At 29.5% G+C, this 15,882-nt stretch overlaps 3 protein-coding genes across 9 annotated transcripts in view; 1 reads left to right on the top strand and 2 right to left on the bottom strand.

Moving 5' to 3' along the window:
* Positions 1 to 118: 118 nt before the first annotated feature.
* Positions 119 to 2,624, bottom strand: LOC130898537 (snRNA-activating protein complex subunit 1-like). Its single transcript, XM_057807917.1, has 4 exons — positions 2,336 to 2,624; positions 2,118 to 2,264; positions 1,703 to 2,034; positions 119 to 420 (listed from the first exon to the last, which is right to left on the bottom strand). The coding sequence occupies exons 1-4, from the start codon at positions 2,509 to 2,511 to the stop codon at positions 173 to 175; spliced, it is 903 nt and encodes a 300-aa protein (XP_057663900.1). The 5' UTR covers positions 2,512 to 2,624; the 3' UTR covers positions 119 to 172.
* A 333-nt stretch (positions 2,625 to 2,957) lies between these two features.
* LOC130898496 (DNA (cytosine-5)-methyltransferase PliMCI-like) lies at positions 2,958 to 11,184 on the top strand. The gene is made up of 17 exons (XM_057807849.1): positions 2,958 to 3,532; positions 3,617 to 3,812; positions 4,040 to 4,293; positions 4,607 to 4,735; positions 4,796 to 5,034; positions 5,189 to 5,373; positions 5,459 to 5,694; positions 5,803 to 5,978; positions 6,064 to 6,214; positions 6,304 to 6,553; positions 7,136 to 7,330; positions 7,951 to 8,117; positions 8,342 to 8,610; positions 8,777 to 9,057; positions 9,912 to 10,233; positions 10,318 to 10,544; positions 10,607 to 11,184. Exons 1-17 carry the CDS (start codon positions 3,272 to 3,274, stop codon positions 10,966 to 10,968), a joined length of 3,900 nt encoding a protein of 1,299 aa, XP_057663832.1. The 5' UTR covers positions 2,958 to 3,271; the 3' UTR covers positions 10,969 to 11,184.
* Positions 11,185 to 11,635: 451 nt separating this feature from the next.
* LOC130898495 (dmX-like protein 2) overlaps positions 11,636 to 15,882 on the bottom strand; it is a 29,702-nt gene continuing 25,455 nt past the window's right edge. For all 7 annotated transcript variants that reach the window (XM_057807842.1, XM_057807846.1, XM_057807848.1 and 4 more), the window contains 5 exons: positions 13,784 to 13,844; positions 13,432 to 13,640; positions 13,248 to 13,317; positions 12,772 to 13,064; positions 11,636 to 12,581 (listed from right to left, as the gene is read on the bottom strand). In XM_057807842.1, coding sequence (XP_057663825.1) covers positions 12,384 to 12,581; positions 12,772 to 13,064; positions 13,248 to 13,317; positions 13,432 to 13,640; positions 13,784 to 13,844 — 831 coding nt within the window. In that variant the 3' untranslated portion in view covers positions 11,636 to 12,383. The remainder of the gene's footprint in view (positions 12,582 to 12,771; positions 13,065 to 13,247; positions 13,318 to 13,431; positions 13,641 to 13,783; positions 13,845 to 15,882) is intronic.

Here is a 15,882-nt window from a genome sequence, read left to right as displayed (position 1 = left end):
CGTTTTTGCAACATTTTCATCGATACTTAGTTTCTATTGAGAAAAAATGCGAGAAAAAGATCGACATGTCAATAGCTTCATATGAATTCAAAAATATGATAAAATGAAAAACAGATGATTCATTTGTTTTTTTATTAAAATAAACTTTATCATTATTTTATCACAATAATGCCTAGTTTGAATCACTTTCATCCGTAGTATCAACAGCGGTTTTAACTCTTTTAGACGCTCTGTACACCGCATTTTTATTCAGCATTGCTTTATTTTTAATAGAATGTTTGGATGTCTGAATTTCACTTTTTTTTACTGTAGTCTCTTCATTACTGTTTGAATTCTTCCCGTCGTTTTGAAAATTTGTATATGCAGCTTGTATTTCATCAATTAGAGTACTTGAAAATGGTTTTAATTGAGAACATTTTCCTAAAATGTGAAAATTATTTGAAAGCTCAAGTGCTGTATCAACAGATAAATTTGGCGAAATGCAAAATATGCTCAAATATATGACTATCGTCAATTATGATTAGTTATTTATTATGAATTTCCATTGTTACCTACAGAAAGAAAATTTCCCAAATTTGTGTAATTGAAAGTGAATTTTGATGAAATTCAAATATATTATGTAAATTTCATATAATACATTGCCTCAATGGCTAATATACAGATTTACCACTTGTAGGCTGTCAAAAGATCGACCACTAGTTTCTGGTCATCACGAGAAGTTCTTGAGACTTCTTAGGTTATGAATCTTTTGGATTGTCTTAGACCTGGAGTGTTTCTCCAGTGAGACTTCATCTAATTCTTTAGACCATCAATATTGTTGCTGGTTTGGGGAGTTGTGATGGCTTTTCAGCTACTCTGCACCTATACCTAGAAGATATTTTGTACAAGACTCTGAATCTCATTGTTCTGTTTCCAAAATACTTAGACTCTTCCCAAAAGAGACTATGTTTCTGGGGTTTTCATGTCTCACTTCCCAAAGTGTACTTCAATATACTTAAGCCTTTTAATGAAATGGGCAGAAAATTCGCAGAGTAGGTGCTCTTATGTTTCCATGGTTTGCTCGAAGAATCTGCAGTTGTCGTCCTCTGTCATGACTAATATTCATAAAGTGATATTAGACCTGTCAGAAGATCTACCACTGTTTGATATTGTTTATCGTCATCAAGAAAAGTTCTTGAGACTTCTTAGTTGATATGGCTATGAATCTCTTAAAAATTATAACTAAATAAGTGTAAAAATAATTAACATTCAATTCAATCAGATGGTTGTTACAATATTATACAAATTCATAATCATCATAGTAGGTATATTTCTCAAAGCCTTTCTGTTCATGTAGAGACGTTTGAGAAATTTCAAAGTAAACAAAACAACTACTAAATCTTGGATTTTCTATTTAAATATATAAAAATTTGATAATTTTCTGCGAGGTGGGCAAACAAAACAACAAATTCTAGTATTTGATATTATTTGTATGTTCATGGATGGAAGAGATTGGATTTCATCTTTGACTTCCAAATGAATAGGAGCACTTTTAATAAAGAATTGAGTTGTTAGTCCTATTCAAATGTACAAGTATTATTTGCCCAGTTTTCAAGTTAAATAAAAGGAAAAGTGTTGACGGTATTACATTTATAATTGTAACCCAGTTTGGAAATAACATGTATTTAAGGACAAAAATAATTCATAAGAAAATATATAATACCTGCATATTTCTGAAGTAGTTCAGAATATTCTTTATTGGTAGATTCAATTTCTGAAATTAAACCAGATTTATCTTGTAAGTCTTTAAACTTTGTAATTGCACTTTGTGTTTTTGAGTATGTGAAAGTATCATTTATATACATTTGTACATCTTTAACAAACCTATCTTCTGGGCCTAACGGTTTACGATGAGCTACATAGAGAAATGCTCCTTCCGACTGCATTTTACTGAAAATGTAGCAAACATCAATTTGCTGCCTATGACTCATTTCTGTAATGAGTTCATATAATTTCTGGTATTCATCAAAGGTTAATCTAATTTTTACCCAAGTCCTAAAATAAATTCTTTTAAGATTTGAATCACAATTTTATGTATACCAAAATTAGAGGGTTTTTTAAAAAAAATGTATACTAACCTTAACGGTTGTTTATAATAAATTGAATATAATAAATAAAAAGCTCCTATTTGTGTATATAGTGTTCTTGGAAACATTATATATTTTTTCACCACGTAAAAACAATTTTCACAAAAATCTCGTAATAGTAATGCATATACTTGTCCCCTAAAAATAATATTAGATAATAGTAATTACTACAAAAAATTTATTTATTTTAGATACAGTGCATAACTTACGCGAATATAAATGAAAATTTTTGTTGGTGCCACACTTGCTGAAAATCCATAAATCTAAAAGACTGATATTTTTCAAATTCGTCTAGAAATATTTCACAGTCTGCTTGAAATGCTGAAGCTAATTCTTTATCATACTGATACATAAGCGCTTTATTCATAAACTTCTGTCTTGACATTGTTTACAAATATAATTTATTTAAATAAATACATTAATTAAGCACCTCAAAAATATATACAGATATATTTTGACAGACGAAAGATACAGTACTATACTTTCCTGTAATTTCATTGATACAGAAACACAAAGTTTAGTTGATTTATGACTTAGACAAGGAAAGACGAGTTTAAGATCTATGATTTCTACTTTGACAGCTAAGGATGAGGGATTTTCAGAAACAATCAGGTTAAGCAGATCATTATTTGAGTATTCGAAAAATAATCCGGATCACTTTCAGTGTGCTACGGAAACTCTTCGATGTAATCAAGTCTTGTAATATGATAGGATCGGTTCTAAATGCAATCAGCTGAGGGGGTTATTTTGTTTGTTTTTATTACTATGAACTTATAAATTCCTATTATACAGATATCTATGATTAGTTTTTCATGAAATTAGGTCTTTTTTGTCAGAAAATTAGTTTCAAAAAATAGGTAATAATTAAAGTTTTGACCCAGAATCTGACGTGACATTAACAATTTACATAATTATATTAATTAATAAATTACGATATGATATTGAAACAGCTGGCAACGTTGTTAAGTTATTACCCTGACAGTTGAGAATTTCACAGAAGGCATTCCCGCCAAGAATTTACAAACTTAAAGGGATAACCTTAACAATTTTTTTATTTAAGAACTAGGTTTTTTATCAGTTTTTTTTGTTTTCATTTGTTGAGAATAGTGTTATTGAGAAAGTGAAATAAATAGTTAAATCCTAAAATGCCAAATAATGAGAACTGTAATGCAAATAAAAAAATAAAAACTGAAAATAATTCTGCAAAAATTATAAAAAATAACAATAAACTCGTTATGAAATCTGAAAGATGTATAGTTTGCAAACAATTTTCTGATTCTGTTTTATATTATGGAGGTCATCCGAATTATTCCAATGATGAATTTATTGCTCTTACAGATGAAAAACTATCCTTATATACAGGAAAAGAGCAACTGTATAATGATGACGATATTCCGACTCATAAGGTAAACTTAAAACATTAATCTCTTACCTATTGTTGTTGAACCTTTGAAAACTATTTATAAATAAGTAAATTAAAATTTTTTTAGATTACTTATTTTACTGTTTATGACAAAATGGGGCATCTGTGTTCATTTGATTGTGGTTTAATTGAAAAAAACGTTTCACTGTATTTTTCTGGATACATCAAACCTATATATGAAGAAGATTCTAGTCCAGATAATGGTGTACCAGCACATGATCTTGGACCCATTGATGAATGGTGGATGGCAGGTTTCGATGGAGGTAAAAATCAACATTTACTTATTAAGTGGACTAGATATTAAATTATGTTAAATCAATAATATTTGGAAAGACCAAATTAATATATTAATACTTTTAAAAGTCTCTACAATGTCTTTTGATCATGTTATTCAATAATAAGTAGTCTTATTATATTTAGTTTTAATTATTTTCAAAGTTTATATTTTATTTTTAATTTCACTTTAAAAAAATGTTTTCTGAAATTTTAGGTGAAAACCTTCCAATTGGATTTACAACTCAATTTGCTCACTACTATTTGATGAGTCCATCTAAGGAATATGAGTCTATATTTAGTAATATTAAAGAAAAAGTAAAAATGGCAAAATATGTAACTGAGTATGTTTATGATCATGCATACGAAAATCCAACATATGAAGACTTAGTTGAGAATATCAAAGGTAGTGGAGAATTCAAAGATGTAGAAGATTTGTTGCTCCAAAATGCACAGTTCATTTGTGATCAGGTATTTATTTTTTCATTATTTTAAACAAAAAGTAGATAGTTAACAATCCAACAATTCTTTGCATAAAAAAATTTGCTTCCAAGCCAAGTAATTAAAATTTTCTAATCTTAAATCTCCAACATATTTTCCGACCACCTTTATAACAAGTAACAATGTTCAACAAATTTTTTGAGTCTATTTAGTTAAGTTAGAAATTCATCTTTAAACATTCTCAAAACTATTGGTGCCATATATTTATGAATTCCCCTACTGGTATTGGTATTACTGAAAGTATTGGAAAGTATTGAAAGTATAATTTTTCGAATTATTTTAGGTAACTGGTATTGATGAGACAGCTGAAGAAGATGACCTACAATTAATAACACTTCCTTGCATAAGATCTCTGATACAAATAGCTGGTGTAGCATTTAGGAAACGTAGAAAAGTTAGAATAATTAATAAGGTGATTATAATGTTCTCCCTATATGTAACATTATTCTATTATAGACTTTCCTGTATTTAGATTTCAAAAACAAAACATACTATGACTAAAGCTGTAACAACCAAATTAGTGCAAGATGTATTTGAACAATTCTTTCCTGATCAAATTAACAGTAATGTGGAAAACAAAGGACCAAAGAAGAAACGTTGTGGTGTTTGCGAGCCGTGTCAGTCTCCTGATTGTGGGGAATGTAACCATTGTAAAGATATGTTGAAATTTGGAGGAAGTGGTAGAGCAAAACAAGCTTGTAAACGTAGAAGGTAATTTCCGTTAAATTTGGTTTCTTAATCATTTATTTGCTTTTAGCTTTCATTTTAATATAAAATGTAGTCGCGACTTTTTGTGAACATTGTTTAAATTATTTCTTGATGTATGCGAATTGTTAACTATAAAATTGAATATGTTTGAGTGTAGATGTATGCAAATGGCAATAATTGATGCAGAAATATCTGAAAATGAAGAAGAAAATGATGTCGAAGATGAGCAAAAGCATCAGAAAGTTAAACATTTATCAAAAAAAATAATACATAGAGTTGAATGGAAAGATAAAGCTGAAAGAAAATATAAAGGATATGATTGCTATAGATCTGCAGAAATAGGTAAGTTATAAATTATCTTTGGTTTTGAGTAATATTTTCTATTATAATATTAGGAAAGTGAGTTTAATGGATCATATATTTGCAGACAATTTTACTGTCCAAGCAGGAGATTATGTTATGTTAAGATCGGAGAATCCAAAAGATCCATTAGCAATTGCTAAAATTGTTTACATGTATGATGAGTTCCTTAAAAAATTCCACGGTCAGCTTATGTATAGAGGAACAGATACTATTCTAGGAGAAACAGCAGATCCAAGAGAATTATTTGTAGTAGATGAATGTGAAGATCTTCTCCTTGGAAGTGTTCTCAGGAAAGCAAATGTAAGTGACTCCTGTTTATTTCATAATAGAATCTATAACAATTAAAGAATCATAAAAAATTTTAAATCGAATGAGGATTTTCAAATTTTATTATTTTCTCTTGATTAGGTGATATATCGTAAAGTTCCAGAAGACTGGTCAATTATAGGAGGAAATTTAAATTTAGAGGAACCTCTTGAAGATAATGGTAAAGATTTCTTCTTTAGCAAAAGATTTGAGACCAATAGATTTGTAGATATTGTTTTTGATTCTGAACATAACAGTGACGGCTGTGAATCTTGCAGGTAATTTTCATTTTAAAATGATTTTAACATTGTAAATTATATTTAGTAATAAGAGAAGGATGCAAAATTGTTACTTTTGTTATAGAAGGCGGCAAAAATTGAATGAGATCAATACTCCAACACTTGTAGCTAATTGTATTAGTTGGAGAAATGAAAGTTACACGATCGGTACTGGGGTATTTCTACATCCAGATGTTTATATTTTTGAATACATCCATAAACGCTCAAATGAAAACGTGAGTGACCTGAAAATTTTCGATATATATTTAATTTGAATTGTAATTAAGCAGATCATTTTTCAATCTAATATCAATGATTATTTTAGAATGGAGATATATGTGATTTAGATTCTGCAGAACTATATCCAGAATATTATAGGAAAAATTTTGAAAAGGTAAAGGGATCTAATGAAAATACTCCAAATCCATTTGTTATTGGCTCAATAGAAGACATATTTGATTCTAAAAACGATATCAATATTAAAGTCAGGATATTTTTTAGACCCGAAAATACTTTTGGCATGTTATCTTCTGCATTCACCAAGGATATAAATTATTTATATTATAGTGACGAAAGTGAGTATATTGTATGAATTATTTGACTGCATACTTTTTACTACTAAGTTGTATAAAGGGACTCAATATTATTTTGGCTTATAGACATTATATTAATTAACGCTAACATGTTGAATTCAAATTCATCATTAGTAATATCATTTCAGTTAGTTATGCTATGAGTACTATGTTAAGTGTTATATAAATGGAACTCTCAAAAAAACAAATTAAAGATTGCTTTAATAATTTTTTTATCCTAAATATGCTGTTTCTTATGTATGTACAGTTGATGTTATGTACACTGCAAGAAGTTTTTATGAACTCTTTGCACTTATTTTTTTTTATATATCACAGTGTAGAATATACTATAAATTGAATGATTTTATGGAAAACATTCGATTGCCTGGTATCTATTCAACAGAATTGTCTTCCCCTGTCTATCATTTTGTTTCGTTTTCACTTTTTTTGAAATTGCTGCATTTTATGGAATAAATTAAATTCCTTAATATTTATTCACCAGAATTGCCGTTCTCTATGTATATTTTTTATGCAAATGTCGTATTTTTCAATATTCCTATATTTTCAGTATAATTTTCTTTCTAGTGATAACTGTATCATTTGATAAAGTGATGGGTAGATGCTACTTAGCTTATGGATATAATTTTGCATCTTCAACTGAATGGTCAGAACAAGGACCATACCGATTTTATTTTCTTGAAGCTTATGATGCTAAAAAGCGTAAAATATTCGATTTACCCGCAAAAGCAAAAAATATTGGTATAATAGGAAAAGGAAAAGGTAAGTGAATAATACAAATAAATTTAAAAAAGCCAATTTGCCAAGACAAATTCATCTTGTAAAAGTTAAATTTTACCAAATTAAACTTAGAAATAAACTTTTTCATTCATCTTGTAAAAGTTAAATTTTACCAAATTAAACTTAGAAATAAACTTAATACAGAAAAACCAAGTTGTTGATTCAAATTTATTGGGGGGAAACCAGCTTTTACCAAGGTTCACCAGCTTTTTGCTCAAGATTTTTCCTTTTGTTTAAGTTTTTTAATAACTGGTGTTCTTGATTGCTTATAAACTTAGAAAAGTGGAGCCTTGTTTAAATTGAACTAAGAATAGCCAATCTACAACAAATTTAAATTCAGAACAGCCAAATTTTGACCTAGTAGAATTTAAAAATGGGAGCTTTTGACAAAGTTAAATTAATAAAAGTTGATTTTTGAAGAATTCAAACTTGGAAAGAACAATTTCATGTAGAAAAGTCAATTTTTGATCAAATTAAATTTTTGTTAACTGATTTTTATTTCAATTTCCGAAATCAATATTGTTCATATTGAACATAAACATAAATAAAGGTATCAGAAAAATATTATAAATATTTTTTAATGTTATTGTTTGATGTTGTAGGTGGTGGTAAAATAAAGGGCATGGCAAAACAACGGATGCAATTTGCAGAACTGCCAACAGATTGGGAAAAAATTGAAAGACCTTTAGCAACAATGGATGTATTCGCTGGTTGTGGTGGTTTGTCTGAAGGTCTTAAAATGAGTAAAATTGCAGAATCTAAATGGGCGGTAAGTGATTCGAATACTCTAGATCTAAGAATTTTGAAACTCACAACTTCCAATTTGATCTTAGAATTCAAAGTTAGGTTAATTGTTAAGAGCTCGAATCTATAATCATTTTTCTCATTAACTCAAAAATATCTCCAAATTTGTATAAGCAAATCACACACAAGTATTGTGTGTAACATGATTAATACTAGTGTTAATTTTTAAAAGCCTACATTTTGTTTTAGATCGAAAGGGATGTAGCTGCAGCTAACGCTTTCAAACAAAACAATCCTAGTTGTCGAATGTTTATAGAGGATTGTAATGATATATTAAGTTTCATTCTTAGCGGTCAAGCCAAAGATAATGGATTACCTGAGAAAGGTGAAGTGGAAATGTTGGTGGGAGGACCGCCATGTCAAGGATTTTCAGGAATGAACAGATTCAACTATCGAAATTATTCTTCCTTTAAGAATTCTTTGGTGGTTTCATATTTAACTTTCTGTGAATATTACAGGTAAGTAAATGGTTTACAATGAACTTTCATTATAGAGTATCATCTATGCATTTTAAAGTGTATTTATTTCATAAATCCAAAAAAATACTTAAAAACATAAAAGACATAAAGTATTAAAAATTGAACTGTTATAGCCCTAATTTTCACATGTTTTTGGTTATTTTAGACCAAAGTATTTCATCTTAGAAAACGTGAAAAATTTCGTATCTTTCAAAAAAAGTATGGTTTTAAAATTAACGTTAAGATGTCTGCTTGCCATGGGTTATCAAGTGACATTTGGGATTCTTCAAGCTGGACAATATGGAATTCCACAAACAAGAAGACGGCTGATTCTGATGGCATCAGCACCTGGTTATGTTCTTCCAAAATACCCCGAACCTCAACATGTGTTTAATAAAAAAGTAACTCACCTAAGTTTCTCTGTTGATGGAGATATTTACTACAATGGTAATTACAAATACTATTGTGACAATTAATGAAACATTTATTATTTGAATAACATTGCCAAACTAATTCGAAATTTGTCACCAGAAGATTATTTGTATCTGACTTGTGATGTTTTGATTCTTGTTAGTCTTTGTGAATAAGGATCATGATTGTGTATGATTTCAATATAATATTTTTTCTCATTTCACTATGGTTTGATGTGTGTGTGTGTGATTTAACATGGTTACATAAATTTTTAGAATGATTAATATATTTCGCTCTTACTTTACTTCCCTTAATGTTCCAATAGTTTGATCTATATGTAAATGTGGATGAGGGGCTACATTGCACTGTATCCATAAGGTTTATTGGGGTTCCTATCAGAGTTGTTTTTGATATCTCTAGCTCGTCTTCCAGTTCAAATTATGTCCAGTATCTATGCCAGCTTCAATGGGGTTATATCTTCCCTTCTATGCGGCGGCAGTGAACTGTAGACTATTGAGGGAGTATAACTTCGTTTTACTGATAGTTAAATATCTTTTGTGATGATCCTGTCTAGAAGGAACTCAGTTTCTTCCTTTTTTAAAAAGAAGTATTTTACTACCCGGCAGAAAGATTCTGTGCCATTTAAAGGCGTTCTCGGACCTTTCTTGACGAGTGTGAGTGTACTGGCCTGTTTGATTCCTGTATGACCAGAGGCTACATTTTAAGAGAATATTGTTTGTGTTTTAATCAATTTTTTTTTACCCCCTCATGTCGATTAGTTCAATCTTATAATTATTTATTGAAAAATTTGTACAGCTAAAATAGTAATAAAACATCTCGTAAATGTTTCATTTATTTTAAAAATAAACGTCCACGTGTTTTTCTTTTAGAGTGTTTTTGGACAGAGTCCGCCCCCTACCGCACAATAACAGTAAAAGACGCTATGTCAGACTTACCCTCTATCAAAAATGGCTGTAGTAATGTTGAAATGGCTTATAATTGTGAGCCAGAAACCCATTTTCAAAGAAAAATGAGAGGCGTTGCTGACTCTGGCTTACTGCGAGATCACATTTGTAAAGAAATGTCAACTTTAGTTGAAGCTAGGATGTCTCATATACCGACATATCCAGGTTCTGATTGGAGGGACTTACCCAACATATCCTTAAAATTATCAGATGGAACGAGTACTGTAAAATTGAAATATCTGTACAGGTAATAACTGTAATAAATATCTCCCCCCCCCCCAAAAAAAATTAAATTGTCAATATGGGGTTAATGTGTAATCTGTAATTTTAGAACAAAGAAACAAAAACCAGAAGATTCACCTCGAGGAGTATGTCAATGTGTAACTGGAAAACCATGTGATCCAGCAGATAAGCAGAGTAATACTTTAATACCTTGGTGTTTACCTCATACAGGAGATCGGCATAATCATTGGGCGGGATTATATGGAAGATTAGAATGGGATGGATATTTCGGCACTACTATTACAAATCCGGAACCTATGGGCAAACAGGGTAGAGGTAAGAATATTTAGAATTTATGATATTGATATGTGACAGTGTCCAAATTTTTTCATTTTTAGTTTTACATCCTAACCAGCATCGAGTAGTGAGTGTGAGAGAATGTGCTCGATCTCAAGGTTTCAGAGATACATTCAAATTTTGTGGGAGCATTTTGGACAAATATCGACAAGTGGGTAACGCCGTACCTCCTCCTCTGGGAGCTGCCATCGGTAGAGAGATAGCCAAAGCTTTTCAACTTACTATGGATAAACATCCACCAGAACTACCAAAACAACCACTCACACCACCAGTGCAACCAGCCACACCATCAGAAAATGGACAATTTATACAAAGTTCATCAACATCACCATTTACACCAGCAAAACCACCAAAAATTGAGGACTGTGACCTCACAATAAATAATAGTTTCCCACTTTTGTAACAATGTTTTTATTTATATTTTAATATAGAAATTTGTAAGTTGAAAATTGATTCAGACAATTTATTAGTGCGAAAATGTAATTTTATATTTAATGTATTATTTAAAAGTATTTGTGGATTTGATATTTTTTATATACAAATCAATCTTTATATACACCAATTGACCTTAATACGAGTATAGTTTCTAACTATGTGATAAATTTTATACAATTTTAAATTTCATTTTATTGCTAAACAGCCTAAATCGCTCCACATGTCCCAACCTTATCAGCTTTATTGCTCTCCCTAACCATCCTCTGTGTTAACCAAATCAGTACATAGTTCTTGTAACATCTTATTTTTTTCTCAGTTTTTCTTCTGCCCTTTGTTAAATGTTATGCAGGTGCATTTGCACAATCTTAACAAGTGTATTTCGATTTCTTTTTTCAACTAGTGCGCAATATTTATGACGATATATGGAAGATGTGTCTAGTAACTTATTCCCCTATATTTACTATATTGTGTTAAGCACTTTCCATAAATTTTCCTATGTACCTAATAGAAAAGACCTTTAGAAATAGTGGTAACCCTCAAAGGTTGAAACAGGTCAAGTTTGGCGCAACAGTTCTAAATACATTTAAAGACTTAATATCTAATTGCTCAGATGTGTATTTCCAAATAAAAGATAATTTTGATTAAAATTATATAATTTACTTTAGCCTAAATTACAATTCTACATAATCACAATTAGGATATATTGTTTAGATATACATTTAAATATGTTTTAACAATCAACAATTAGATAAAAATAAGCTCTTAACGAGTGCTAATACTTTCAGCAACAAGTTTACAGTGAATTCACGAAATAAAGTATTGATCTTTGTAGTTCCATTCATTTAGTCAAAGTTGCAATGCAATGTCCGAAAATGAAATATAAAAAATTAAATTTTACTTAATACCACAAATCACTATTTGATGGACTCTGTGCATTTTTAGATATTTCGATAATTTAATGAAATATTCTTCGAACGATCTTCGAGAACAAAATTTATAACAAAGGTTATTATCTTTATTTTTGCTTGAAATTTCAATTATACTCTGTTGAATGCTCATTTCATTATCGAGTTGAAGATATTGAACCTTTCTGTTTAATTGTGGCATATCACAAAGAGGAATAATTTGAATAATAGAAAATTATTTTCTATTAGATAAGCCAGAGAGAAAAAAGCATAATGGGCATCAGTATTATTTTTGAAAATCGCGGAGTCTTAATGCAAGGAGAGGAAATACAATTTTAAAAATATTCTTAAACTAGCAGTTTTGAAATTATTAAACAGAATCATCGATATATTATGTAAGTAGGACTTTTAAGTCTTGAATTTTAGGCAATGCAATAAATGACACTTAAATATCATCAACTAGGAAATTACAATATTATTAATGATGATTCAGTAAATTTTCTCTATCAGGTAATTGTCTGACTTTCATACTGCCATCAGCACCACAAGAAAATAGTCGATTATGGGTATCGATGTGCAGCTGAGTAACACCTTGGCCTATGTTCTTGAAAAAGCTACTCCTGGCATGTTCCGCTGGTAGTGATAATAACACATTTGGAACGGTTACACCCCAAATCTAAGAATAAAAAATTAATCGGAACCCAAATCATACAATATACATAAAGAAAAGGAAAAATTATTTCATTATTTTATATATATATATATATATATATATATATATATATATATATATATATATAAATATCTCAAATGAGGATATTTTTTATGAAGAGCTAGTATCGTATTGAAATTATTAAAAATTTCACCTTTATGTCTCCATCTGCTGATCCAGTAGCAAAATAGTCTTCATGAGGATCAATGGCTATACATTTAACAGCATTTTCGTGTGCAGTGAATTTGTGTCTAATTGCTTTTGACCTAACATCAATCAGACAAACATCACCCTTCTTACCAGCTGATATTAATACTTGGTGCTGTGGAGCAAATACTAAGCTACTAGATCCTTGTTCATGGCAGGTAAATGCAGTTACTAGAGCTTTCCCATGTGGCAGGATAGAGTCCCAAATACAAACGTTTTTACTTTCCGAACTGTGTCCCGCTAAAATAAAATAATATTACTGTTAAGTATTTTGTTACACGGAATTTTGATGAAAAAATGTTGTTATGAAGCATTGGTAGATCAAAAAATTGTTTTCTAACAATTATTGTTTGATTTAAATAGAATTTGTAATAACAAATTATTAATAATACTGTAATAATATTTAGTATTAAAAATACATACCTGTAGCTAATAAACTGCAAGAACCAAGAAATACAAAATCACTTATTCCTTTGTTGTGGCACTGAAGAGTCTGTAAATAATTGAATAATTAATCTATTTTATAGTTACTAACTATATTATTATCAAATTATGACCATTCTATCAATAAAAGACTTTATTTGGTTTAGAATTTTCACAAACTTACAAAGAAAGGTCTTGTAGCATTAGAACTTAATCCAACTTGGAAGAGACTCAAATTTCCATCAGAATCTGCTACTCCAAATTTGTTACCGTGTTGAGAAAATCGTACTCTTGTTACTTTTGCATATGTTCCTGGTGGTCTCGGAACTGCTACAGGTTGTTGATGGCCCCACTCCCAAAGATGTACTGAACCATCTTGACCTCCTGTTAAATCTAGAAAAGAAATAGATATTTAAGAGATTCATAGAAATAAATTTTAAAAATTATATAATTTTTTTTAATATTGTTATTTATGTCAAAGGTTTCAATTTCAATGAAGAATAAAAACTCTTTTGAGTTGCAATATAAATACTTACATAAAGGCAATAGAGGGTGTGCTGTTATTCTTCTAATACCATCAATTTTGTGTTTCAGAACCTGACGACAGAAATGAATGTGAATAAAATTATCATTTCGGGAGGTGTGGTTCATCGATAGGAAAATAATTTGCAAAACAAATAACACTAATCATCTACAAAGCAAGGTTGCGAATATTACAAAACACAAATTCTCTTCAATTGTCAAACTACTTCACAATCACTTTTAAAACAGTAACAAGAGATATTTATATTCAGGTACATGAGCTGGTGCTGGAGTATTTGGAGATAGGATCAAATATTCACTATTGCTTGCCTCATGCCTCAGCATCTTATAGACAGAAATACTTGCTATTGATACATGAGTGGATAGAAACTATCAGAAGGTAATTAATTGTTATAGACAATAAACTATCACAGCATTTAGTTCTCATATCATTGACTTAAAGTAGAATGTTAAAGAGAACTTGATTAGGTAAGAATAACAGTCTATTTAGTAAGGATTCTTGACTATAAAACTATCAAACATAATTCGGAGACTAATTGACTTGACCGAAAAAAACATACAAAAGCCTCTTTAGTATATGAAAATGTATTTGGTTAGGTTTCCTCACAGTGCACTGAATCCTTAGAAAACACCGGATGAGATTAGGTCTAGCAGAAACTGATGACAGTGTTCTCAATAATTTATCTCCCTAAAGCTCTAATCAAAAACCCTCAAAATCCCTACATTACTAGGAATTCACTTAAAAAACTTTATCATTTATAAAATAAATAGTTAAATAACATTAAAAATAATAATATATAAAACAAATACTAAATTCCAAACAATCAATGATTAATTTCATTGGGCGACATCTTTTTTTTTGAAACTTCAAGTAACAAATCATTTTCTATATGTATTAAATAATTTCAAAATTTTTGCGGATAGTTGAAATTATGTACATGATCCACCATTCCATGCAGTGCGGATCGAACCATAATCATATTTTGTAACATTTCAATCGATATTCTGTTACACAACTTTTTCCTTACAATGTTATATATCCATATTTGAAGTTATAAAAATCCCTAAAAATATCCCATTATTTCCCAATATTTTCTCTTCAAATTTGAAATCTCCAAAGTTGGGTACCCTGACTAATGACAGTAGATTCTATAGGAGGAGAGATGAAATTCCATTTTACCCAGTTCTAAAGTGTCTCTTCACAAAGACCGTACACAAAAAATGTTTTGGATAAGAAACCTGTAACGGAGAAGATCTAACATCCTTGAAATAGAGTTTTAGAATGTGAAGACGACCTGTAGATGCTGAAAGCAGTTCCGGTGGGACCAGTAAATCTTCTGATTGCAGTGTAATGTACAGCCTTATTAAATTTATCTCTCTAGCTATTTATGGTTGCATTTGAAGTGGATTTATGTTTCGAAAATAATTTATATAACAAAATTAATATATCATCACATATGATACTAAACGCCAATAGAGTCTACACATTTGCTTTAAACTAAGATACATTCAATTTCATCAATTTATGATGTTGTATAGTTGTATAGTGGAAAAATAAATGTGAACTGTCATTAATTATGTGTTTCTAAAAGTATGTTATGATTATTATATTGTTATATCAAGTTTTTGAATTGGTCATTGGATCACCTAACTAGACATCTGTTCTAGGATTAAATTATTTATAGTGGAATGATAATTATATTTCTTTTGAAAAGTTTTAGATAATTCATGGTTGATTGGATAGGTTGTTTGACCAATACCTTTCAGTATTGAGAAAATTCAGTACAGTATTTCAATTCAACTGAAGACCTAAGATTAATAACAATACAAATATTTATATAGTCATGCTGATTATCATAATTACTATGTTGTTATAATAAATTAGTTAGATATTTTTGCGAAATACAAAGGATTGGAACTTTTCAAGGAATTAATAAATTTTAATAGAGTTATAAAAAAAACGATGATGTGGAACAAACAAGAACTAGAATATGTTATATTAGCAAATTACACAGAAACTATTACAGCTTTTTCATTTGTCACTGTCACTAAAAATATTGATTTGTTTCTGTAACTAAACAACTATATAAAT

This window comes from Diorhabda carinulata, chromosome 10 (genome assembly GCF_026250575.1).
Source record: "Diorhabda carinulata isolate Delta chromosome 10, icDioCari1.1, whole genome shotgun sequence".
Taxonomy (NCBI): Eukaryota; Metazoa; Arthropoda; class Insecta; order Coleoptera; family Chrysomelidae; genus Diorhabda; species Diorhabda carinulata.
This window is presented reverse-complemented; position numbering and strand designations above follow the sequence as displayed.

Coding starts and splice junctions, on each gene's coding strand:
- LOC130898537 (XM_057807917.1), bottom strand. CDS start 2,511: ATGTCAAGACAGAAGTTTATGAATAAAGCGCTTATGTATCAGTATGAT. Junction 2,035..2,117: donor TATTATAAACAACCGTTAAG/GTTAGTATACAT, acceptor AATTTATTTTAG/GACTTGGGTAAAAATTAGAT. Junction 421..1,702: donor ACTACTTCAGAAATATGCAG/GTATTATATATT, acceptor TTCACATTTTAG/GAAAATGTTCTCAATTAAAA.
- LOC130898496 (XM_057807849.1), top strand. CDS start 3,272: ATGCCAAATAATGAGAACTGTAATGCAAATAAAAAAATAAAAACTGAA. Junction 6,554..7,135: donor TTTATATTATAGTGACGAAA/GTGAGTATATTG, acceptor TTTTCTTTCTAG/TGATAACTGTATCATTTGAT. Junction 10,234..10,317: donor AAATTGAAATATCTGTACAG/GTAATAACTGTA, acceptor CTGTAATTTTAG/AACAAAGAAACAAAAACCAG.